This window comes from Chiloscyllium plagiosum, chromosome 5 (assembly GCF_004010195.1).
Source record: "Chiloscyllium plagiosum isolate BGI_BamShark_2017 chromosome 5, ASM401019v2, whole genome shotgun sequence".
In the NCBI taxonomy this organism is placed as follows: domain Eukaryota; kingdom Metazoa; phylum Chordata; class Chondrichthyes; order Orectolobiformes; family Hemiscylliidae; genus Chiloscyllium; species Chiloscyllium plagiosum.
This window is the reverse complement of record NC_057714.1, coordinates 109,240,745-109,267,634: the sequence shown is the minus strand read 5'-3', so window position 1 is coordinate 109,267,634 and position 26,890 is coordinate 109,240,745. Positions and strand designations below refer to the sequence as shown.

At 41.3% G+C, this 26,890-nt stretch overlaps 1 protein-coding gene across 1 annotated transcript in view; it reads right to left on the bottom strand.

The window, feature by feature from the left end:
- Positions 1 to 26,890, bottom strand: part of LOC122550328 (obscurin-like) — a 784,231-nt gene that overhangs the window by 537,589 nt on the left and 219,752 nt on the right. The window contains exons 25-30 of the mRNA XM_043691054.1: positions 25,183 to 25,449; positions 22,003 to 22,269; positions 19,683 to 19,952; positions 18,530 to 18,796; positions 16,777 to 17,043; positions 4,503 to 4,775 (exon numbers count right to left, since the gene is read on the bottom strand). Coding sequence (XP_043546989.1) covers positions 4,503 to 4,775; positions 16,777 to 17,043; positions 18,530 to 18,796; positions 19,683 to 19,952; positions 22,003 to 22,269; positions 25,183 to 25,449 — 1,611 coding nt within the window. The remainder of the gene's footprint in view (positions 1 to 4,502; positions 4,776 to 16,776; positions 17,044 to 18,529; positions 18,797 to 19,682; positions 19,953 to 22,002; positions 22,270 to 25,182; positions 25,450 to 26,890) is intronic.

Genomic DNA, 26,890 nt, shown 5'->3' with positions numbered 1-26,890 from the left:
GAACATCTTATGGAAGTCCATATAGATCACATCTACTGCTCTGCCCTCATCAATCCTCTTTGTTACTTCTTCAAATAATTCTGTCAAGTTTGTGAGACATGATTTCCCATGCACAAAACCATGTTGACTATCCCTAATCAGTCCTTGCCTTTCCAAATCTGTGTACATCCTGTCCCTCAGGATTCCCTCCAACAACTTGCCCACCACCGAGGTCAGGCTCACTGGTCTATAGCTCACTGGCTTGTCCCTCCCACCTTTCTTAAACAGTGACCCCATGCTAACCAACTTCCAGTATTCCGCCACCTCACTTGTGATTATCGATGAAACAAGTACCTCAGTAAGAGGCCCAGAAATCACTTCCCTAGCTTTCCACAGGGTTCTAGGGTACACCTGATCAGCGTCAAGATTAGAGTGGTGCTGGAAAAGCACAGCAGGTCAGGCAGCAACCGAGGAGTAGGAAAATCCACGTTTTGGGCAGGAGCCCTTCATCAGTATTCTCATTCATGATGAAGGGCTCCTGCCCAAAACATCGATTTTCCTTCTCCTCAGATGCTGCCTGACCTGCTGTGCTTTTCCAGCACCACGCTAATCTTGGCTCTGATCTCCAGCATCTACAGTCCTCACTTTCACCCACATCTGATTAGCAGCTAGGGATTTATCCACTTTTACGCGTTTCAAGACATCCAGCATTTCCTCCTCTGTAATATAGACATTTTTCAAGATGTCACCATCTATTTCCCTACATTCTATATCTCCCATGTCCTTTTGCACCATAAATACTGATGCAAAATACTCATTTAGTATCTCCCCCTTCGCTGCGGCTCCACACAAAGGCCGTCTCGTCTTGCTGATCTTTGAGGGGCACTATTCTCTCCCTAGTTACCCTTTTGCACTTAATTACTGGACTTGAAACATTAACTCTGTTTTCTCTCCATAGATGCTGTCAGATGCTTTGCATTTCTCCAGCAATTTCTGTTTTTGTTGTTTCAGATCGCCAGCATCCACAGTTCTTCATTATATTATCCCATAAGACTATAAAGTAAAAGGAACAGAAGTAGGCCTTTCAGCCCTTTGGGTCTGCTCCACCAGTCGACATTCATTCCTCCAGACGGGCTTTTGCCCAAAACGTCAACTCTCCTGCTCTTCCGATGCTGCCTGACCTGCTGTGCTTTTCCAGCACCACACTCTTGACTCCAGTCAATCAACCCTATTCTCCTGCGTTCTCCCTGTAACCCTTGGTCCCCTCATTAATCAAGAACCTATCAATCTCTGTTATAAATACACTCAATGACTTGGTCTCCACTGCAATGTGTTCCACAGATTAACCACCCTTTGGCTGAAGAAATTCCTCCTCATCTCAATTCTAAAGTGTCATGCCTTTACTCGGAGGTTGTGTCCTCGGATTTCTAATCAGACCTCTCAGTATTCCGTACATTTCAATTAGATTTTGCCTCCCACTCTAGCTCATTTTTAAGCTCCATCGAACACAGACCCAGAGTCCTCAACTGCTCCTCATATGACAAGCCCTTCATCCCTGGTATTGTTCTTCCTCTAGCCCCAGTCAGCACATCCTTATTTTGATATAGGGCCCAAGACTACTCAAAATTTTCCAAATGTGGTCTGACCAGAGCTTTATACAGCCTCTGCCTTTATATTCTAGCCCTCTTGAAATGAATGTCATCATATCATTTGCCTTGCTGTCAACTGAACCTGCATGCTAACTTTAAGAGAATCATGAATTAGGAATCCTGAGTCCCTTTGTGCTTCAGTTTCAAAAGCCTTTCCGTACTTAGAAAATAATCCTCACTTCTACTCTCCCTAACAAATTGCATAATCTTACACTTTCCCACATTGTATTCTATCTGCCACTTCTTTGCCTACTACCCTGGCCTGTCCAAGTCATAGAGATGTACAGCACGGAAACAGGCCCTCTGTCCATCTCGTCTATGCCAACCAGATGTCCTAACCTAATCTAGTCCCATTTGCCAGCACGTGGTCCATTTCCCTCTAACCCTTTCCTATTCATATATCCATCCAGATGCCTTTTAAATGCTGTAATTCCAACACACCACCGTGTGTGTGAAAACGTTGCCCCTTAGGTACCTTTTATATTTTTTCCCCTCTCTCCCTAAATTGGTGCCCTCTCATTCAGGACTCCCCTACCCAAGGGAAAAGACCTTGACTATTCACCCTAAACCGATGCCCTCATGATTTTATAAACCTCCACAAGGTCACCCCTCAACCTCCGAGGCTCCAGGGATCTAGTCTACTGCATTTGCTGCTCACAATGTGGTTTCCTTGACATTGGGGAAACAAAGCATAGACTGGATAACCACTTCACAGAACATTTATGTTCTGCCCACAAAAAAAGACCATGAGCTTCCAGGTGCCTGCCACTTTAACACTCTAGGAGAAAGTGAGGACTGCAGATGCTGGAGATCAGAGCTGAAAATGTGTTGCTGGAAAAGCGCAGCAGGTCAGGCAGCATCCAAGAAGCAGGAGAATCAACGTTTCGGGCATGAGCCCTTCTTAAGGAACACTCTACCTTGTTTCCTGGCCAACATCTCTGTCTCAGACTTTTTGCAATGCTCCAGCGAAGCTGGGAGAATACCACCTCATTTTTCACTTGGGGACCCTGCACCCCCCCCGGACTCATATCGAATTCAATACTTCCAAGGCCTGAACTTCCCCATATCCTAGCTCCCTTCCACACACACTAGGCCTTATTATAATGTAGTCTGCTATTACACACTACCTATTGTTAGCCACTTCATCAGGAATGGACAAGGGCTTTCATTTACTCCTTACCCTTTCCTCAGCCCTAGCTTCTGCATGTAAACTGGCATTTTCCTTGCTACCATCAGTTCTGTGGAAGGGTCACTCGACCCAAAATGTTAACTTTGATTTCTCTTCATAGATGCTGCCGGACCAGCTGAGCTTTTCCAGCAACTTCTGCTTTTGTTTCTGATTTACAGCATCTGCAGTTCTTTCAGTTTTTATTCAATAAGTGGGACTGGTTTAGTTTGCGATTACATTCAGCATGGACTCGTTGGACCAAGGGGTTGTTTCCGTGCTGACTCTAAGTCCACATTAGTGCTTTGGGAATTTACCTTAGTTACAATAAAAACAGAAAGGCTCTCCCCCAGACATCATCCCTCTCAATCTTTCAATATCCACATAAGCCCCTTGCCTCCTCAACAAACAACCTCTGTGGCTTCTCCTATCTTCCATGCCAAGGTAGCCCCCACTTCTCTTCAACAATCCCCATGAATTTTCTAAGATAGTATGACCACAGTTCAATCTGAAACGTATCTAACAGCTTCTCTTCAACAAGGTGGGATCAAACATGACTTTTCATGACACATCAACTAATAGATGAAGTAACCAATATTTTGATTCTTATGAATGCATTGGATAACCAGCTCAAATAATTATAATTGACTGAGGTAATTTAAAGAAAGTGAGGACTTCAGATGCTGGAGATCAGAGTCATAGCATGTGGCACAGGAAAAGTACAGCAGGTCAGGCAGCATTCGAGGAGCAGGAGAGTTGATGTTTTGGGCATAAGCCCTTCCTGACGAACGGCTGATGCCCGAAACGTCGACTCGCCATCTCCTCGGATGCTGCCTGACCTGCTGTGCTTTTCCAGCGCCACACTTTTTGACGATGAGATAACTTGAAGCAACCAAATATTTCTACAATCAAACAAGTTTCGAAAGAGTCCTAAGTTTGTCCTAAGTTCATCTTAGGAGTAATGACAATTCATGCTGCTTTGTCCTGGATGATGTCTAACTTCTGGAGTGTCGTTGGAGCTGCGCCCACAACTCATGTTTTGTAGATAGTGGATAGGCTTTGGGGTGTCATTCACTGCAGAATTCCCAGTCATTTATATGACTGATCCTGTTAGGCCTCTGGTAAAGTGTAAAGTGGGGGGATTCAGTGATGATCATATCAATGTAAGTCAGGTCAGATGATTTGATTCTCTCTTGTTATAAATGTTCACTGCCTAATACTGGTGTGGGGTGCATTGTAATTGCCATTTATCAGCCAAAGCCCGAATGCTGTCCAGGGCTTGCTCTGAATGGACTTAGGTTATTTATTTATCTGAGGATTTGCAAATGGTTCTGAGTAATCTGATATCATCAGCAAATATCCCACCTCTGACCTTTTTAATAGAGGTAAGGTCACTAATGATGCAGTTTAGGGCTAGGCCAAGGACACCATTCTGAGGAACTCCTGTAGTTATGACCTTGGACAAATATCACTGACCACCAATCATTGAAATGACTTTCCATGTGGTCACATTAATACCCAATCTTGTATGTTATGGAAGAAGCTACTTGCATACCTCGAATATTGTACTTAAATGTCTTAATTTCCTCTGTCACTGTAAAAAAGGCCACAATTCAATAATTGTGGAATATTCTTTCAAACAGGATTTTGCACGCCTACAGGTAACTTTCATAGGCATTTCTGTAAGAAATTTTTAATTAAACATTTACCTTTCACTGTTAGTGCAGCAGAAGTTTTCTTATCTCCAGCTTCAAAAGTTATATTACCAGAATCTTTCACTGAAAGTTTTTTAACTGTTAAAATGTGATAGCCATCCTCTTGTGTTTTAATTTCGTTCACATCATTGGCATGTAGAGGTGTTTTATCCAGGAACCACTGAACGTTGCTATAATCCGTTGGTGATATTTTGCATTTAAATGTTGCTGATTCACCTTCAAGGGCTTCGACATCTTCAAGGTCTCCAATTATTTGAATTTTTTGACCTGCAATTAGTACAATGAATTGCATACTTCGATGGAGGTTAGAACTCTTCTTTTTAAGACCTAAATTTATTTGCAGCTCAAACTAATATGTTGAATATTTCTCTTCTATGCTATTAGTAAAATGAGTTTCAACTCCATTTTCAATCAATATGAGGATACAGCACAACATTATCCTCATGAGTGAAGTTAGGTGGAATTTTATGTGTCAGCATGCAACTTGTTATTTGGAAGAGATAATACTATTTATATGGGGGATATGGGGGGAATTTAATTCACAACTAAAATTGGCTTCAAGTGGGCAGGAAGGCCATAGCACTATTTCTGCACAAATCCTTTCAATGGGCAGAGTCTATGCTGTACATTCTCATTCCTCCCTACCTTTTATCTTAGCCTGCTGGACACACTTTCCTCATTCCTGAAGAAGGGCTCATGCCCGAAACGTCGATTCTCCTGCTCCTTGGATGCTGCCTGACCTGCTGCGCTTTTCCAGCAACACATTTTCAGTATTGAATATAGGAGTTGGGAGGTCATGTTGCAGCTGTACAGGACAGTGGTTAGGCCACTATTGCAATGTTGCATGCAATTCTGGTCTCCTTCCTACAGAAGGATGTTGTGGAATTTGAAAGGGTTCAGAAAGGATTTACAAAGAATGGAGGATTTGAGCTATAGGGAGAGGCTGAATAGGCTGGGGCTATTTTCCCTGGAGAGTCATAGGCTGAGAGGTGACCTTATAGAGGTTTATAAAATTATGAGGGGCATGAATAGGATAAACAGATAAGATCTTTTCCCTGGGGTGGAGGAGTCCAGAACTAGTGGGAATAGGTTTAGCCTGAGAGGGGAAAGATATATAAGGGACCTCAAGAACAACGTTTTCACGCAGAAGGTGGTGCGTGTATGGAATGAGCTGCCAGAGGAGGCTGGTACAATTACAGCATTTAAAAGGCATCTGGATGGGTATATGAATAGGAAGGGTTTGGAGAGATATAGGACGGGTGCTGGCAAATGGGACTAGATTGGGTTCGGATATTTGGTCAGCATGGACGAGGCGGACCAAAGGGTCTGTTTTCATGCTGTACATCTCTATGACTCTATGACCTCCTTCTGCATCATAATAATTCTGTGAATTAATAAACATAGTCAACAATTTGGCATCACCTCTCAGGACTTGGATTTGATGTATTAAACAGATAATAACCCAATCACCCAGTGACCACAAGTGTTCATACTTCCCTTCATTATATGCTACTGTTTCCCACCTTCCTCCCCAGCAATCTGAGCACTTTTATCACAGGTGTCACTTTGCTCTTCACAAATCAGAAGGGAATACTCTACAAGTTCTCATTAAACAAATGTTCCAGACTGTTTCATGGTTTTTGACGGTACAATACATGCAGTCTATGAACCCTGCATTCATAAGAAGCCAGGTATTACAGCAAAAGGTGCTTGAGGTGCATACTGACTGTTCGCACCAATTCAGAAGGTTGCATGGCCATTGCATGGCACTGAAGGTGGTCATGGGAACAGTTATGAACAGCAAAATGGAAAATTCAGTGAATCTTCCTTGTATCCTTGACACATTTCAAGATAAAAAATGATACGGACTGTCATGATTGTTGGTGCTGTAGGCAAACAACCAACTGCAACAGGAAATAATATGTGGAGATCACAGCAGGTCAGTCAGTATCCATGGAGAGAGAACAATTTAACATTTCAAGTCTAGATGGAGACTTGAAACGTTGGCTTGGTCTCTCTCCATGGATTCTTTGTTGTTTTCAGTACAGTTTCCAGCATCTGCAGTAATTTGTTCCTATAATGTCATTTGTAGAGCTCTGGTGCAGCATCTCCCATAAAGATCCTCATCATTCGTTACACATCACACAAGGGAAGCGATTAGGCTTGTGTACTCACACAGTAAATAAAGCCTGGCTCAAGCTGCTCTCCTTGCCTTTTGATTCTGAAAAGGCCCTGTTGCTTCCCCTTGTCACCAAGTAGTAATGATGTTGCTCTTCTTCAAGCAACCAAATCAAAGTAGGAAGAATGTCACCCATATTAATACATATAGAATAAATGTAGAAAAAATCTTCAAGGTAAACAGTCCTCGCTAATGGAAATTAAAAATATAATAGCAAGCAGATGCCTGTCGGTGACAGTAACTTTTCTTTGCATGTATTCTAGCAGGCAACTAGAATGCGTAAAGGTGACAATAACTGGAATCAACAGCCATTGGACAGTAAGTGTCACAATGGGATATTTCTCTTCACTTATATCCTGTTCAAGCTGAAAGCAGGAATTGAAAATTCCTTTACATAAAATCCCAAATTGTGAAAGCAGGTCATTCAGCCCATTGACTCCACACCACCTTTCCAAAGAGCACCCAGACACTCCCCAACTCTATGCCTGCAGTCATAGTCATAGAGATGTATAGCATGGAAACAGACCCTTCGGTCCAACCCGTTCATGCTGACGAGATATCCCAACCCAATCTAGTCCCACCTGCCAGCACCCGGCCCATATCCCTTCTGCATTCCTCATTGCTAATCCTCCTAGCCTGCACATCCCTGGACACCATGGGCAATTTAGCATGGTCAATCTATCAAATCTGAACATCGTTAGACTGTGAGAGGAAACCGCAGCGCCTGGAAGAAATCCACAAAGACAGGGAGAGAATATGCAAACTCCACACATGCAGTCGCCTGAGGGTGGAATCAAACCCGGGTCCCAGGCACTGTGAGGCTGCAGTGCTAACCACTACTATGTTGTCCCCTCAGTCTTTTTGTACGAATCAAAATCACATCCATGGAAAACATACTAATCTTAAAATTTTGAAGGGCATAAGGGGCAATTTAATGTGCAACGGTTGGATAGTAACCATTGAAACATGGGAATAGAGGAATAGCAGTAAGCCATTCAGGCCCTTGTTCCTGTTCTACCATTCAATGAGATCATAGCTGATCTGTGGCCTAACTCCTTAACTAACCCCAAGCTCCTTATGGCCTGTATTCCTTAATACCTTTGTTTAACAATCATTTCTCCATCTAAGATGTAAAATTAACCACTGATCTAGGATCCATCGCTGTTTGTGGGAGAGAGTTCCAAACATCTTTACTCAGAGAGTAGTAAGGGTATGGAATGCTTTGCCTGCAACGGTAGTAGATTTGCCAACTTTAAGTACATTTAAGTCGTCATTGGACAAGCATATGGACGTACATGGAATAGTGTCAGTTAGATGGGCTTCAGATTGGTATGACAGATCGGCGCAACATCGAGGGCCGAAGGGCCTGTACTACGCTGTAATGTTCTATGTATGTTCTATCTACCAACCTGTCTGTGTAGAAGTGCTTCCTAGTATTGTTAATGTTCTGGCCCTAATTCTCAGACTATGCCCCGTAGTTCTCGAATCACCAACAAATGGAAATAGTTTATTTCTATTTACCGTATTTTTTCATGTCAATATCATGAAGACTTCAATCAGATCACACTCAAATCTTCTGAAGTGGGCCTAATTTGTATTATCTCATTTCGTAACTTAACCCTGATGTCCAGGTATCATTCTTGTAAACCTATGTTGTAATCCCTCCAAGGCCAATATATCCTTCCTAAGGTGTGGTGCCCAGATCTGCTCACAGTACTCCAAGTGGAGTCTAACCAGGGTGTGTATAACTGCAGTAGAACTTCTGCATTCTTGTGTTCAAGTCCTCTAGATATAAATATCCATTACCTTTCTTGATTATTTTTTGCACCTGCTCATGGCTCTTAAAAGCTCCATGCACCTGAATGTCAGGGTAGCATGGTGGATCAGTGATTAGCCACTGCTGCCTCACAGTACCTGGGTTCAATTCTAGCTTTGGGTGATTGTCTGTAAGGAGCTTGCATATTCTCCCTATGTCTGTATAGGTTTCCACCAAGTGCTCTGATTTTCTCCCACAGTTCAATGATGCGCACGTTAGGTTGATTGGCCATGCCAAATTGCCCCGAAGTGTCCAGGGGTATACAGATTAGGTGGAGTAGTCATGGTAATTGCGGGGTTATGAGGGAAGGGTAGAGGGCAGGGGGTCTGGGCGGGATGCTCTTCGGAGAATTCAAGCAGACTTGAGGACTGAATCGGCTCTATCTACACTGTAGGGATTCTATCACTCTAGTTCCCGTGACTTGTTAGATATCCATTATATTTAAGTCCACATCATTTAGAAAATATCCTGATGTATTCTTTTTCAGCCCAAAACGGATACCCTCATACTTATTGACATTGAACTCCATCGGCTCCAGTTTTGCCCATTCACTTAGTCTATCAATATCTCTTTGTAATTTTATGCTATCACCTACACTCTACAATGCCACTTAACATTGTGTTATCAAGGCAAGGAAACCTCCTTCTGATTATCAGGTCTAGTCTCCTCCAGCTAATGAATCAGTCCTTCTCCATGTTGAACAACACTTGGAGGAAATACTGAGGATGGCAAGTGCACAAAATATACTCTGGGTGGGGGATTTCACTGTTCATCATGAAGACTGGCTCAGCAGCAACACGACTGATTGAGCTGGTCAGGTGTTAAAGGACACAGCTGTTAGACTTGGTCTGCAGCACATAGTGAGTAAACCAACAAGAGGACAAAACATACTTTATCTCATCCACATTAATCTGCCGACTGCAGATGCATCTGTCCATGACAGTATCGATCAGAGTGACCACTGCAGAGTCTTTGTGAAGTCCTGCCTTCATGTTCAGAACACCCTCTGTTGAGTTGTATGGCACTATTATCGTGTCAAATTGGGTAGACTTTGAACAGATCTAGTAACTCAAGACTGGACAGCCATAAGGTGCTGTTGGCCATCAACAGCAACAGTATATACCCTGCTCGATCATTGCCATCAAGACAAGGTATCAACCAGGTCAATGAAAAGTGCAGGAGGAAACACCAGTAACAGCAGCACCAGGCATATCTAAAAATTAAACGTCAACATTATGAAGCTACCAAATAGGACTATCTATGTGGGAGAAAGTGAGGACTGTAGATGCTGGAGTACCAGAGTTGAAAAATGTGGTGCTGGAAAAACACAGCAGGCCAAGCAGCATCTGAGGAGCAGGAGAATCGACGTTTCGGGCGTAAGCCCTTCTTCAGGAGCAGGACTATTTATGTGCCAAACAACAGCAAGTTATAGACAGAGCTAAGTGATCCCACAACCAACAGATCAGATTTAAGCTCTGTAGTCCTGCAACATCTAGTCTTAAATAGAGGTGGACAATTAAACAACTTATATGTGGAGAAAGTGAGGATTGCAGATGCTGGAGATCAGAGTCAAAAAGTGTGGTGCTCGAAAAGCATGCCGGTCAGGCAGCATCCAAGGAGCAGGAGAGTCGATGTTTCAAGCATAAGCTCTTCATCAGGAATGAAGGGGTGGTACAAAGGGGCTGAGAGATAAATGGGAGGGGGGGTGCAGTGGGCAGATAGGTAGCTGGGAATGCAATAGGTAAATGGAGGTGGCAGGATGATGGTGATGGTTTGGAGAGGAGGGTGCAGCAGATAAGTAGGAAGGAAGATGGACAGATGGGACAGTTCAAGAGGACAGTGCCGAGTTGGTTGGTTGGATCTAGGATAAGGTGGGAAGAGGGGAAATGAAGAAACTGGTGAAATCTACATTGATCCTGTGTGGTTGAAGGATCCCAATGCAGAAGATCAGGCGTTCTTCTTCCAGGCATCGGGTGGCTAGAGTTTGGCAGTAGAAGAGGTCTGGGACTTGCATGACCTTGGTGGAGTGGGAGGGGGAGTTAAAGTGTTCAGCCACAGGGCAGTGAGGCTGTTTAGTGCATGTGTGTCAGAGATGTTCTTTGAAACATTCTGTAAGGTGGTGTCCCGTCTCTCCAACGTAGAGGAGACCACACTGGGAGCAACGGACACAGTAGATAACGTGTGTGGAAGTACAAGTAAATCTCTGTCGAATGTGGAAGGATCCTGTGGTGCGTTGGATGGAGGGGAGGGGGGAGGTGTGGACGTAGGTTTTCCACTTCTTGCAGTGACAAGGGAAGGTGCCGGGAGTGGAGGGTGGGTTGGTGGGGTGTTTGGACCTAACAAGGGAGTCACGGAGGGAATGGTCGATGCACAATGCGGATAGGTGTGGGAAGGGAAATGTACCCCTGGTGGTGAGGTCTGACTGTAGGTGGCAGAAATGGCGGAGGATGGTGCATTGTATCTGGAGGTTGGTGGTGTGGAAGGTGAGGACCAGGGGGTTCTGTCCTTGTTGCAATTGGAGGGGTGGGGTTCAAGGGCGGAGGTGTGGGAAGTGGAGGAGATGCACTGGATGGTATTGTTGACCATATGGGAGGGGAAATTGCGGACCTAGAAGAAGGAGGCCATCTGGGATGTTCTATGGTGGAACTGGTCCTCCTGGGAGCAGATGCGGCGGAGTCGGACAGATAAGGGATAGCATTTTTACAGGAGGCAGGGTCGGAGGAGGTGCAGTCCAGGTAAATGTGTGAGTCGGTGAGTTGAAGTAGACATTCGTGTTGAGTCTGTCACCGGAAATGGAGATGGACAGGTCCAGGAAGGGAAGGGAGGTGTCCGAGATGGTCGGGTGAACTTGAGGTCAGGGTGGAAGGTGTTGATGAAGTTGATAAACTGTTCAACTTCTTCGTGGGAGCATGAGATGGCGCTGATACAGTCCTCATGGTAGTGGAGGAAAAGGTGGGGAATTGTGCCAGTGTAGTTGCGGAAGATGGACCGTTCCACGTACCCGCCGAAGAGGCTAGCGTAGCTAGGGCCCATGCAGGAACCCATGGCTATCTCTTTTGTCTGCAGGAAGTGGGAGGATTCAAAGGAGAAATTGTTGAGGGTGAGGACCTGTTAAGTTAATCGGATGAGTATGTCAGTGGAAGGGTACTGGTTGGGTCGGAGGGAGAGGAAGACGCAGACGGCTTGGAGGCCTTCATCATGGCAGATGGATATGTGCAGGGACTGGATGTCTATGGCGAAGATGAGGTGTTGGGGGCCAGGGAAATGAAACTCATGGAGGAGGTGGAAGGCGTGGGTGGTATCCTGAACGCATGGGGAGATCCTGGACCAAGGAGAACAGGACAGTGTCAAGATATGCAGTGGTAAGTTCGGTAGGGCAGGAGAAGGCTGAGACGATGTGTCAACTACTGCAGTCAGGTTTGTGAATTTTAGGTAGGAGGCAGAACCGGGTGGTGCGGGGTTCCTGGACTACGAGGTTGGAGGCTGTTGATGGGAGATCCCCTAAGGTGATGAGGTTGTGGACAGTCTGGGAGATGATGCTTTGGTGATGGGAGGTGAGGTTGTGGTTGAGGAGGCAGTCGGAGGAGGTGTCCCTGAGTTGGTGCCTGGCTTCAGCGGTGTAGAGGTCAGTGTGCCAAACTATCACTGCCCACGCCCCCGTCCCCATCTGCTGGTTGATGGTGAGGTTGGGGTTCGAACAGAGGGAATGGAGAGCTGCGCGTTGCTCTTTTCACTTTCAAACGATTTATCAAACTTAACCATGTTATAATCACTATTTGATACATGTTCGCACAAAATTAGGTTACTAATTAAATCTGGCTCATTATTCATTATAAAATCCAATACTGCTGTCCCCTCACTGCAAGCAGGACATATTGCTCTCGGAAAGTATCCTGGACACATCACCGATTCACTCTCTCTCTGATCAGTAGCAGCAGAACCACCCAATATCAATGGGATGCCCAAATCATTTTAATCAATAAGAATCAGTTAAATGTGGTAGGCCAGCCGCCTGAGCATTTTCAAATTTAACAAGTTGGTTTGCGGGTGCAGCAGTTAATTAAGAAGACAAATGGAATGCTGTCCTTCGTTGCTAGAGGGATGGAGTTTAAAAATAGGGAGGCTAGGCTGCAGCAATATAGGCTGGACTGTAGACTGGAGTACTGTGTACAGTTTTGGTCTCCTTACTTGAGAAAGGATGTACTGGCACCAGAGGGGGTGCAGAGGAGGTTCAATAGGTTGATTTGGATTTGAGAAGGTTGGCTTACGAGGATAGATTGAGTAGACTAGGGCTATATTCACTGGAATTTAGAAGAATGAGGGGCAATCTTAAAGAAATATAAAATTATGAAGGGAACAGATAGGACAGAAGCAGGGTGATTGTTTCCATTGGCAGGTGAAACTAGAACAAGGGAACTGAGTTAAGGAGGAACTTCTTCATCCGAAGAGTTGTGAATCTGTGGAATTCTGTGCTCAGTGAAGCAGTTGAGGCTACCTCGTTGAATGTTTTTAAGGCAAAGATAGATAGATTTTTGAACAGTAAAAGAATTAAGGTTTATGGTGAGAGGCAGGTAAATGCAGCTCAGTCCACAAAAAGATCTGCTGTAATCTTATTGAATGGCAGAGCAGGCTCAACGGGGCAAATGGCCTACTCCTGCTCCTATTTGTTATGTTCTTAACAGGCTGCTCATATTTTTCAGTGACTTCAGTTTACTTGTCTTTGGTCAAATCACAGCAGGCAAGACTTGCGCAGTGTGGTGCTACCTCATCTGGTAGTCATAGACTCCACAGCACAGTAGAATGTCCTTCAGCACATGAGTCTGCACCAGTCAGAAACAATCACCTAACTACTCTAATCACATTTCCTAGCATTTGGTCTACAGCCTTGTATGCCTTAGCATCACAAATGTACATCTGCATAAGAACATAGGAACTAGAAGCATAAGTAGGCCATTCAGCCAATTGAGCTGTTAATCTATCTTTCAATTCAAGCATGGCTGATCTCATCTAGGTCTCAACTCCACTTTCCTGCCTGCTCCCCATAACCTTTCAGCCCATTACTACTTTAAAGTCTGTTTATCTCCTCTTTAAATGACCCAGCATCCACCACACTCTGGGGTAACAAATTTCACAGATTCACAACTTGTTGCCAGAAGCAATTTCTCTTCATCTCTGATTTAAATCTGCTACCTGTTATCCTAAAACTATGATATGGAGATTCCAATGGTGCACTGGGGTATACAATGTTAAAAATCCCACAACACCAGTTTATCGTCCAACAGGTTTAAATGGAAGCACTAGCTTTCAGAGCGCTGCTCCAACCACCTGATGAAGGAGCAGCACTCCAACAGCTAGTGCTTCCAATTGAACCTGTTGGACTATAACCTGCTGTTGTGTGATTTTTAACTTCCTAAAACTATGACCTCCTTTTTGAATGGTTTTTGAATGAATGATTTTATTGTCACGTGCACTGTCCAGTAAAATTACAATAAAATACAATGAAAAGCATTCATTTGTTGCCATAATTCTGCACCAATTTGAATAAATTAAGAAGAAAGAAGGAAGATACAGCTCAAAGAGTTTATCAATCCCAAGCCAGCTTATCACCATCAACCACGCCTGCACCACCATCCCTTCTCAACTGCTTCACTGCCATCTAGACCAGACCCAACCAACAAACTTACCAATCTTCAGGCACCATCCTTCACTGCTGAGCCAATACCCCTCTGCTACAGCTTCACTACTGCCTGCTCTGGACCAACCAATATCAGAGTCATGCCTCTTGCTACTGGGCCCACCTCAATGTCACTGAGATGCTTTTCCACTATAACTTTGCTCCCACCATCGCTGGACCCAACTAACAACGAAGTCGCCAATTCTCAGGCGCCATCTTTCACTGCTGGATCTACCTCACTAATTTCCCCTCTGCCAATGTAACAGCTGCCGATCCTTCCAGATTGCCTCACAAGAGGAAAAATTCTCTCTACATCTACCTTGTCAATCAAAAATCAATCTAAGTGCTAGAATCATAGAGTCACAGAGAGTGCAGAAAAGGCCTTTCGACTGCCAAATCTGCACTGATTTAAACACCACTAAATCTCAAATTCTTGCACTTGTTCCATATCCTTGAATGTTATGATATTTCAAGGGCTCATACAAATGTTTTTTAAAAGTTGCAAGGTTCCCAGCCTCCGTTACCTTCCCAGGCACTGCCTTCCACATTCCCACAAATCATCTGAGTGAAAAGTTCTTAAAAGTCATGAGGGTTTCTGTCTCTACCACCCTTACAGAAAGAGAGTTCCAGAGTTAAAGAAATTTTTCCTCACATCTCCTCGAGCCCTTTGCCTTAAGTCTAAGCCCCCTAGTCACTGATCCCTCCCTCATGGGGAAAATTTTATTCCTGCCAATTCATAACTTTATACATGTCAAGCATGTCCCCCTCAATCTCTTCTGCTCCGAGGAAAAAAACTGCAGTTTATCAAATCTCTCTTCATAACTAAAATTTTGCAGCCAGGCAACATCCTGGTAAATCTTCCAAGCACTATCCTGCCTTTCATGTGGATTCCAGAACTGCACACAATCTTTCAGAATTTTAGCTGCTTAACATGTTTTCCTTTCATGCAATATAAATTCACACAAAGACAGGGAAAGATGAAACAAATCATCTCATATCCATGTCTCTAGGATGAACAGGATGCTGCATATTTATCCTTCAAAGTTGTATTGTGATTCTACATTTGTCATAAGATCCTGATTTGCCTGGAGTAATGAGATTGATGCTGTGGAAGCCTCAGTTGGTGACTTCGTCAAAAATGGGAGAAAAAAAATCAAAGACAATGCCAAGATTCCATTTATGGTTTTAGACTTGTTATTATTTCATTCATAGAAATATCAGGGAAGTAGAGAGACAAAAATCAGACCCAGAGTTTCTAGATTAGTACTATGATCTTTGTTGTCTTCCTCCACACACAACCATTTCACAAAATCAAGGAAGGCTTGATTAGATCAAAAGAAATGAAAATTAACGTTAGATGTAAGTGAACAAGATGAGGAGAAATAAAGTTAACAATTAGATTACTTGACAAATCCAAAGTTAAAAATCACACAACACCAGGTTATAGTCCAACAGGTTTAATTGGAAGCACTAGCTTTCGGAAAATTGCTCCTCCATCAGATGGTTGTGGAGTGTAAAATTGTAAGACACAGAATTTATAGCAAAAGCTTACAGTGTGATGTAACTGAAATTATATATTGAAAAAGACCTGGATTATTTATTAAGTCTCTTATCTGTTAGAATGGCCATGTTGGTTTCATTTCTTTCATATGTAAATCACAAAACTTTTTTAAAAGTTATATTCTCAAGTGAACTTTAACAATTGGTGTCACATTGGCCCAGATAATGTATTGAAGGAGTGAGCTTCCCTGTGTGAGATTGTCTGTGCCACAATGGTCAGACTGATTCTAATCTAAAAAATGGATTTACAGAATCTTACATGGATTCATGCAGTTTTTGTGCAAGTAAAATGTAATTCTGCAAGTACAGTTTGGACTATAACCTGGTGTTGTGTGATAGGCAATAACACTAAAATTCTCATTAAAAAATAATTAAGTGGCTATAATTCCATAATTAATTCATTATTTCAGAATTTATCAAGTTAATTTTGTTCCTTTGGGGAAACAGGAGAAATCACAAAGCAAAATTTCTAAAAAAAAAACAATCTTATGATTTTATCTGCATTTGAGAAATGTTTGTGTCATTCAACAAAAAATATTAAAATATTCAAGAATCAGCTGGACAGAATCCATCTTATAATCATGAACACTTAACTCCCCAGCACTAGTGTTACTCTCAAATGTATAATTACCTCTATTAGTCAGGCAAAATTATGATGATGCACATCATTCAATCTCAGATTTCAGCTATTTACTACCAATAAAATTGAAAGGCAATCAATACATATCTTTAAACATTAATTAAATAGCAATTCATCATTTTCTCTTCTAAATAATTATGAGATTGTAATGTAATAATAATTATTATTAGAGAATAAAAAATAATAAATTAAACTGAATAACGTAATTCAGCCAATAAAGCAGTTATATGTGGTTGAATGTTTTTCTACAAGAATATGAGTTTCTGTATTAACTCAATGATATTATTATTAGATTGAGAATAAATGGCTGCTATACAAAGGAAATCATAAAATCAGAGTTTACACTATAAGCAACATCAGCAAACACAAAGCTAGTTATGCAACAGAAATGATCCAGACCTGTAACTGTCAGGTGAGCTCTTGATTGTGCATTACCAATGTCACAAGTGTAGTGGTCACAGTCAATCTTCTCGAGATGATTAATTGTAAGGCTTAGTAAATTGCCATCCTGGTTCAATTCATATTTTTTATTTGGTTTGATTTCTGCCATTCCCTTTCTCCAGATAACCTTTTGTGCTGGCTGTTCCGTTTCACATTCAAAAACAGCAGTTCCTTTTTCTTCAGTTTTTATGTCATGTAACTCTTTGGTAAATCGGTTTGCCATCTCTGGAAAGAATATAGAAAAGTCACATATAGGTCTCAGAGAACTTTCAGGGATTTTTTTAACTCATTCATGGAATGTGGGCATTGCTTGCTAGGTCAGCATTTATTGCCCATCCTTAATTATCTAGACGGCAGTTAGGAGTCAACCACAGTACTGTGGGTCTGGACTCACATGCAGGCCAGATCAGGTAAGGACCAGTTTTCTTCCCTAAAGAGGATTCTCAAAAATTGACAATGGTTTTATGGTCATTATTAGACTTTAAATTCCAAATTATTCTCTTAATTTTTTCATGGTAGGATATGAATCCAGGACTCCAGAGCATTAGGAGCTCTACCTGTAATATTACCAGACTATCATTCCCCCACCCCTACAGTTAGGGCAAAGATGAGGAGGAATTTCTACTCTCACAAGACAGAGGGCTCCTCAGGCTGCAAAAGTACAATCAAAATATACAGATTTTTATTCAGTAAAGAAATAAAGGGTTATGGAGAAAAGGCACACAAATGAGGTTGAGGATTATCAGATCAGTCATGATCTCATTGAATGGTGAAACAGACTTGATGGTAAGGTCCTGGGGAGTGTTGCCAAACAAAGAGATCTTGGGTGCAGGTTCATAGTTCCTTGGAAGTGGAGTCACAGGTACACAGGGTAGTGAAGAAAGTATTTGGTACACTTGCCTTTATTGGTCAATGCATTGAGTATAGGAGTTGAGATGTCATGTTGCGCGCTATAGGACACTGGTTAGGCCACTTTTGGAATACTGCATTCAGTTCTGATCTCCCTGCTACAGGAAAGATATTGTTAAACTTGAAAGGATTCATTCAAGATTTACAAGGTTGTTGCCAGAGTTGGAGGGTTTGAGCTATAGGGAGAGGCTGAATAGGCTGGGACTATTTTCCTTGGAGCTTCAGAGGCTGACAGGTGACCTGATATAGGTTTATAAAATCATCAGGGCATGGTTAAGGTGAATAGCTAAGATCTTTTTCCCAGAGTAGAGGAGTCCAAAACTACCACACACGGTTTTAAAGTGAGAGGGGAAAGATGTAAAAGGGACCTAAGAAGTAACTTTTTCACACAGTGAGTGATGCATATATGGAACGAGCAGCCAGATAAAGAGGAGGAGGCTGGTACAACTACAACATTTAAAAGGCATCTGGATGGGAACATAGATAGGAAGGGTTTAGAGAGATATGGGCCAAATACTGGCAAATGGGACTAGATTAATTTAGGATATCTGGTCGGCATGGACGAGTTGGACCAAAGGGTCTATTTTCGCGCAGTAAAACTTTATGACTCTATGTCTGAATGGCTTACTCCTTCGTTTGTCTTATTGCCTTATGGTCAAATATGCTTATCAACAAAATAACTAAATAACTATAAATAAGCCTAATAACTATATTTGTATACAAAAAAATGAGAACATTACATGCACATGGTGCTAATGACAATAGAGCAGAGAACAATGAGAAAGTCAAGACATGTTATTACCATTTACAGTGACAGTAGCTTTGGTTTTAGAAGTCTCTGTTTCACATGCATACTCTCCAGAATCCTTCATAATTACTTGATGAATTATCAATTTGTTTACAATTCCTTGCTGAGATATTTCATATGTATGACTCTTTCTAATTCTTTTGCCATCCTTAAACCACTTCACTGAAGAATCAGGCTTAGAGGTTTCACAGCTCAATACAATCTCTTCACCTGCTATCACTACCAAGTTCTTAAGTTGCTTTGTAATTTCTGTTGGTTTTTCTGAAACACAAAAAAGTTACATTCTTCTACATAAACATAGATTTTCATCTTCTTACAATTCAACTGTTGCAATGTAAGGCTTTTATGGAATGTAATTATGTATCAATTACACCATCTTAAACATAGAGCAAGACAGTGTAAATAAATGCAAAGTTCTTCTGCAGCTCTTAGCAGTTGTTTCTTGAGCAGTATGATTGGTGCCTCATGAAAAAAGTGATTCTTTCCTATTTGTAGTCTGTATTATTTAGGTAGCACATAATAATGTGGACACTCATTAGGTAATTAAACTCTTAAAAATAATCCTAAATTAAATGATCTGTGGGTCTAACATGCTGAGATAACGTAAGGTAAAGTAATACTTCCGCACCACAAGAAAAGGATGATTGGAACTCAAACTAAAAGAAAGAAACCATGTTCTGCTTAAAGTTCTTTAGCAATCAACACTAGTGGGTGGGTTGCGCTTCGGCGGGTTGGTGTGGGCGTTGGGCCAAAGGGCCTGTTTCCACACTGTAAGTAATCTAATCTAAAATCTAAGTAATCTAATCTAAAAAAACCAATTCATTTCTACCTCCCACTAATCTTGCTAAATAAAAACAATTCTACAGTGAAATTAAGTCGGCAGCAATTAAAATGTATTTTTTTTTACATATGCAAGAGCACTTTAGTGTCTCGAACCATGGAACATTATAGTGTAGTTTAGTGATTGTTTGTGCTGTGATAATGCTTTTATATAGATACAGCTTGTATAAATAAGTGTTCCCATCTGCATTAACAACTGCTTATTGATCCACTGATATCTGCTTAGGCAATAAGATTTCCACATTGTGAAATATGTATAAAAATGTCACTAAGTACTCAGATCAGTGTTGATTTAAACTAATCATACCTTTTACTATTAATGAAGCTTTTGAACTGAGATTTCGCACGTGGAAAATTACTTCCCCAGCATCTGAAAGAGCTGTCTCCTTAATATTAAGGATGTATTTTCGACCAATATTAAATGTCTCAAATCTTTCATTGCCTTCTACTAATAGTCCATTTACCGTCCAGTAATACTCATCAATGCTTTCATGAGAAAGTATGCATTCAAAAGATCCATTTTCACCTTCTTTAATCTCAGTGCTCTTTAGCCGCTTCGTGATTCCAATGTTCAAGTCTGCAACAAAGTAGATACTTAAAGTGAGTACCAAGGCTAAACTTGATTGTTGGGTTCTGATAGACGTTGGACGCTACGTAGGCTTCACTTACTGACACTTGAGAGCACGTACACTTGCAGTGATGAATCTCAAATACATTTGAAAAGAGTGATAAATAGCTATTAAAAACCTAAAATTGAAAAGAATTGAATGCAAGAATATATTAGTTAATATAAAAAGAGTTAAATTAGATATATTTGGAAATTTTTTAAAAATCTGCTTTTTTAATGTGTATACCCATGTGTAGATTGAAAAAAAATTAAAGGTGAATATGCGCAGTTCGCAAATATTATCAGATCATTGGTGTTCACAAGCATTCTTAGGTGGGCGGCACAGTGGCACAGTGGTTCGCACTGCTGCCTCACAGTGCCAGAGACCCGGGTTCAATTCCCGCCTCAGGCGACTGACTGTGTGGAGTTTGCACGTTCTCCCCGTGTCTGCGTGGGTTTCCTCCGGGTGCTCCGGTTTCCTCCCACAGTCCAAAGATGTGCAGGTCAGGTGAATTGGCCATGCTAAATTGCCCGTAGTGTTAGGTATGGGGTAAATGTAGGGGTATGGGTGGGTTGCGCTTCGGTAGGTCGGTGTGGACTTGTTGGGCCGATGCGCAACCCACCCATACTACGTAGCGTCCAACGTCTATATTTGCAAGTCTTAAGCATTGCAAATATAGATTTATTCATTGAAAGGGACTGTCAAACAGATTTGATAATATAATAATGTTCACATCTGTTAGTAGGCAAAATGTTTCTTTGTCATCTGACAGGTGCATAATGTAGAGTTCTAAAGGTACATTAGGGAGATCATTTTTGCAATGGGAGGCACATGACAATACAGAGTGCTAGATTCTACTTCACATTGATAGGCTACACAGGCACAATGTCAGCTGTGGCTTTGTTGGAAGCATACTTGCCTCTGAAAAATGAGGTTCTGGGTTCAAGTTCCCTCTGGAGTTTGAATAGAAAATTAAACCCTGACACACTACTGCAGTACATGTTTTCCATCATATATAAAACACCATCCACTTGCTTGGTGAATACACAAGATTCCATGATGCTATGTGGAAGATGAACAAGGAAATGATCTTTGGTGTCTTGCACAAAGTTTAAGCATGATGCAGAGGTGCCTGTGTTTAACTGGAGTGGACAAGGTCAGAAATCATATGACACTAGGTTATAGTCCAAGAGGTTAATTTGAAGTTACAAGCACCTGACAAAGAAGCAGCGCTCTGAAAGCTTGTGATTTAAAATAATCTTGCTGGACTATAACCTAATGTCATGTGATTTCTGACAATGTTTAAGCACTTTAATATATTGACTGGTCATGATAAGAACATTCTTTTAAAATATCAGAAGAAAATAACCACAACATGCACTGGGCGTTCATAAGGAATGAAATAAAGAAGAGAAACAAAGGCTGTGTGTAAAATAAAAAAAATGTGGTTTGTCTTTCCTGAAATATACAAGTACGTATTCTGGAAATATGTTTGACTCCATAATATGTATGACTAAGACTTAAATCTACTTTTGTGGCTATTTTCCTAGTCTAGCCATTGGGTATGGTTTCATAGCTTTCTTGGATGCTTTAACCATGCTATGATTCTAAGATTTCAGGCTTTATAATCCAAGAGAATCTGAAGTGCAGCAAGGACTCCTCCAAGCACCTTTAAAAATTGGCATTCTTTGGATAAAGCAAGGAAAATTAATATATTTCTCTGTGTGATTGGAACACCTAGCCAAACAATACAGTGACTTAAAACATATCGGCCACTCTGAAGAATCCCAAGAAATTCCAAGAGATCCACACCTGTTGAAGATCTGGATCTCCTTTCTGATTTCTGTACACAGGGTTTAGTTGTTGTTTGGGGCATCAACCTCAGAAAAAAGACTCTGCTCAAGACTCCTATTAAAGCATTATTACTTCTTCAAAGTGCAGAATGGTATACAAATATCTTCTTTCATTTGTTTTTCACTATTTGTCAGGCTACACTAGACATCCAATAGCAATGCATACCTTGGATGGCAACTTTAGCACTTGATCTGTCGGTGCCTATGTCACAAGTATACAATCCAGCGTCACTTTTACTCAGGTCATGTACTACAAGACAAAGTGTTTTTCCAGCATGCAGTAATTCATATTTGTCACTTGAACCAAGAATCACATCATCCTTTTTCCAAATAGGATTGACTTTGGGCTTTGATACTTCACATTCCAAGGTGATCATTCCTCTCTCTTCTCCAATAATGTCATCCAAGGATTTCATGAAGACTATTGGCTTTTCTGCAATATGACAGGTAAAAGACAAATACAGTATCTTCAATTTTCAACATTTCCTCAGTAGCTAAAAATTCACTTTGCTAAGTGGATTGTTCAAGCACTTTTTTTTATGCACATGATATATGGGAGTCGCTGACTGGCCAGCATTTACTGCCAGTCCCTAGTTGCTTTTGAAAAGGTAGTGGTGAGCTGACTTCTTAAACTGCTACAGTCCTTGTTCTACAGGTTGACCCAAAATGCCCTTAGGGAGGGAATCCCAGAATTTTGACCCAGTGACACTGAAGGAACAGCAATATATTTCCAAGTCAGGATCCTGAGTCGATGTTGCAAAGTATTCCTCAGTTACATCTGAAGATTTACACGAAATTGGGAGAGTTCTACCACAGACTAGTCAACAACCTAACACAGACTTCCATCTTACAACCATTGTCCAAGATTCTTTATTACCACCTCAACAACATGAAAGATGTACTAAGAGAATGAACACAGTGGTATTTAGTTAGACAGGAACATCCTGGGAATCTTTGATGCAGACACCATAAAGTCTCAATGATCAAAATTTAAATTTGAAATCACAGATTCAATACTGCAAATCACCAACCCCATCAGTCTATTCTCAACCTGTGCAAAGGGGTTGAAGGTCTCCTTCATAGTACAATTAAGTGGCACTTAGAAACCAGTAAACTGCTTACTCTTGTCAATTTTGGGTTCTACGAGGGCCATACATCTCCTCATCTCATTGCAGTTTTGGTTTAAACATGAACAAAAGGTGTAGTGAAAATGACTGCACTTGATATCATGGCAACAATTGACTGAGTGTGGCATCAAGCAATCCTCAGTAATGTGAGGCCAATTAGAATCTAGGAGACACCACCGATCGGAGTCTTATATCTAGCACAAAAGAAGATAGAAACCGAAAAACTCTGCAGATGCTGTAAATCGGAAACAAAAACAGACCTGTGGAGTCTTCTAGATTCTAACTGGCCTCACATTTTTGAGGCCTCATAGCTCTGAGGAAGGATCACTTGACCTGAAATGTTAACTCTGATTTCTCTCCACAGATACTGCTAGACTTCCTGAGCTTTTCCACCAATTTCTGTTTTTGTGACAATAGAAAATAGGGTGGTTGTCAAAGGCTAGTCATCGCAGTCCCAGGACACTACTATTGGAGTTCCTCAGGATATTGCGCTAGCCCCAACCATGTTCAACTGCTTCATCAGTGAAGATCCGTTCAATGTGAGGTCAACGTTGGGGATGTTCTCAGCCTTTACCTTTGCTCTGGGCATCTTCACAATCTGTTCCATTTGCCACCACACCCTCCCCCACTGTCTACAGCATTAAAAAAATTACTGAGGGCTTTTGTGGTACAGTGGCAATTCCATACCTCTGGGCCAGGAGACCTGGGTTCAAGTCCTGCTTTCTCCAGATTTGTATAACAACAACACTAAACAGGTTGAGTAGAATATGTCCAAAAATACACTATTTCCCAGCTCCTTTTATTTCTAGAAAGGTCATGCCGAATTCAAAATGTTAACTCTGTTCCTCTCTCCACAAATGCTTCTCCAGTACTTTCTGCTTTTGTTCAGATTTCCAGCATCTGCAGCACTTTGCTTTTATTTATAAGTTATAACATTTGTGCCATGCAAATGGCAGGCAACAACTACATCTAATAAGATTACCATCATTAAATCCCTATCATCAATACATTGGAGTTTACCACTGACTAGAAACATGTCTACACAAGCTGCAAAACGAAGTCAGGGACTGAAGTTTCTAAGGCAAGCAATTCACTGGTTTTTCTAAAGGCCTTCAGTAAGGTCCAAGATAGATTAATAAATAAGGCGAGAGAATGTGGAGTCAGGGTACAAGAGATAGAAAAAGTTTTTAGTTAGTTTCATGATAGAAGCAGTAATAAAAGGTGGCTATTCAGAGCAGCTGAAGATGAGAACCACACCTCAAAACTATTGCAATCCAAAATTTATATTAACAAATTAGACTTTGGAATCAGAAGCAGAGGGCAGAATTTCACACAGAAAATAGGGCTTCTGGCAAGCCAGTAAGTGCCCTGTGCCACTGCCACAGGTTAACTACCACCACATTTAAGTAGACACAATTGGGTCTCTGCAGGATTAAGAAACCCAAGAGCAGAAATATCCCACCCACCATGAAAGTTACCAGGCAATAAGAGAAGGGATTTCTCCTTTTAGACAGCACCAATGGAAGCTGGCAATGGACCGACATATCCCAAAATCACTGAGGAACCTGAAACCAAAGATGAGTGGGGGCAGAATGGTGATCCTGGAAATCCCTCTTACTTATCTTTATAGTTCAGTTCTTTATTTTCCGATGTTTGGACAAAAGCTCCAATGAGGTCAGAAGCTGAGTAGCTATGGTGGACCCCAAACTAAGCACTAAATGCTCTCAGGGCCCAAAGCCTTTGCTGTATCCAAAGTCTTCAGCCATTTCTTCATGTTTCATGGAGTGAATTAAATTGGTTCTAATGCTTGGGACCTCAGAAGAAGGTTACATTGGATCATTCCATTCCATATGAGTGAATTTCCAAAGCAAGTTATGAAATACAGGCAAGTTCATGGCGTGAATGCAAACCTAATAATTTGCTGGCAATTCTCCATAATCATCTCATGAGAGCACTGAAACATAGCTGCAAAAAGAGATTTTTCTTCTCGTTTAGATTGTTTGACTTACAATGTAAGTTATGGGATAAAACATTAACATTCCTCAAAATAAAAATACTTTTGACAAAATTTTCTAACATATCTGCATGCAATTAAATTAGAAGTACATACTTGAATCAATGTCAGTTTCTGAAAAGGTATTCCCATTCAGCAATTTTAAGTCTTAAATGGTTCATGCAATTATTCTTAAATTCTGAATAAACAATAACAGGGTGCTTACCTCGAACATTCAGCTGTGCTTTATCTGTCAGATCTCTCACTTTGAACATAACTGTTCCTGTGTCATCTGGTGTTACACCTTTCAGAATTAACGTGTGTCTCTTTCCTTTTCTCTTTATTTCATTGAAATCATTTGAATGTAAGAGAGTATCATTTAGATACCACTCAACTTCTTCAACATCATGAGATAACTCACATGAATACACTAGATTGCTGTCTTCCTCAGTATCTATGTCTTCCAAATGTTTTATTATTTCTATTTTCAAAGCTACAAATGTAAATAGAAACAGTTACTTAATATTTATATTTTAAATTATACATTGTCCATATAGTTTCATTCCAGACATATTCTTGCTCAACGAGATGTCACAATGCTGTCATTTTAAGAAGGTTATTTTGTCCTTGGTTTTTTTTAAGCGAGGTCATAAAGGCAGAGGTATTGAAGCGTTTAGTTTAACAATGGAAGGGGTGTAGCCAGTTCTCCCAGTTCAGATTTTTTCAAGTTTGTTTTTTTTAGCTGTAGTAGTCACAAGATGTGTGAGTCCAGGGGAGTTTAAAAATAAGGGGTAGGCCATTTAGGACAGAGATGAGGAGAAACTTCTTCACCCAGAGAGTGGTGGGTGTGTGGAATGCTCCAGAAGGCAGTGGAGGCCTAGTCTCTGGATTCGTTTAAGAAAGAGTTGAATAGAGCTCTCAAGGATAGTGGAATCAAGGGTTATGGAGATAAGGCAGGAACAGGATACTGATTGAGAACGATCAGCCATGATCATAATGAATGGTGGTGTAGGCTCGAAGGGCAGAATGGCCTACTCCTGCACCTATTGTCTATTGTCGAATTGAGTTGCAAGCTTCAGGAAAGAATTCCTCTGACTTATATTCTGAAATCTCTCTCTGGAAGCCATTCCCTTCTGACTGTAAGAATCTATATTTGAATTTACCTTTTTATCAAGGGGTCCGTTTATAGGATGTTACTACATTGGGACAGTTAATTAGTTAAGTTATTGTATCAGGTCAGTTATTGTTCTAAATTCCGTTTACTTTTATTTGTGTTTCAACTGTAGTGTTTAAATAAATTCTGTTTTGCTTAAAGCCAAGTGGTTTGATCATTTGCAAGATACCTAGACACCCACTTCACATCTGCCTTTAAAATAAGAAAAAGTTAGGGTCTAAGTAATCTTCTTAAAATATTTTGAGGGACTATGGTCTGGTCCATAACAGGGACAATAAATTGAAGGATCAGTGGCTGATTCACAGCGTCCCTAATTCACAGTTCTTTCAAATGACTTTCAAATAATTGAATAATTTTCAATTGTAAATGTTGTCACCAAGCTACAGACATGATTCTCTGATCTGTGCTCCAGTCAAATGAAACTCCACGCCAGAAGCAAAGTTGAACATACATAGAGTCATAGAGGCACAGAGATGTACAGCATGGAAACAGACCCTTTGGTCCAACCCGTCCATGCCAACCACATATCCCAACCCAATCTACTCCCACCTACCACCACCCGGCCCATATCCCTCCAAACCCTTCCTATTCATTTACCCATCCAAATGCCTCTTAAATGTTGCAATTGTACCAGCCTCCACCACATCCTCTGGCAGCTCATTCCATACACGTACCACTCTCTGTGTGAAAAGATTGCCCCTTAGGTCTCTTTTATATCTTTCCCCTCTCACCCTAAACCTATGCCCTCTAGTTCTGGACT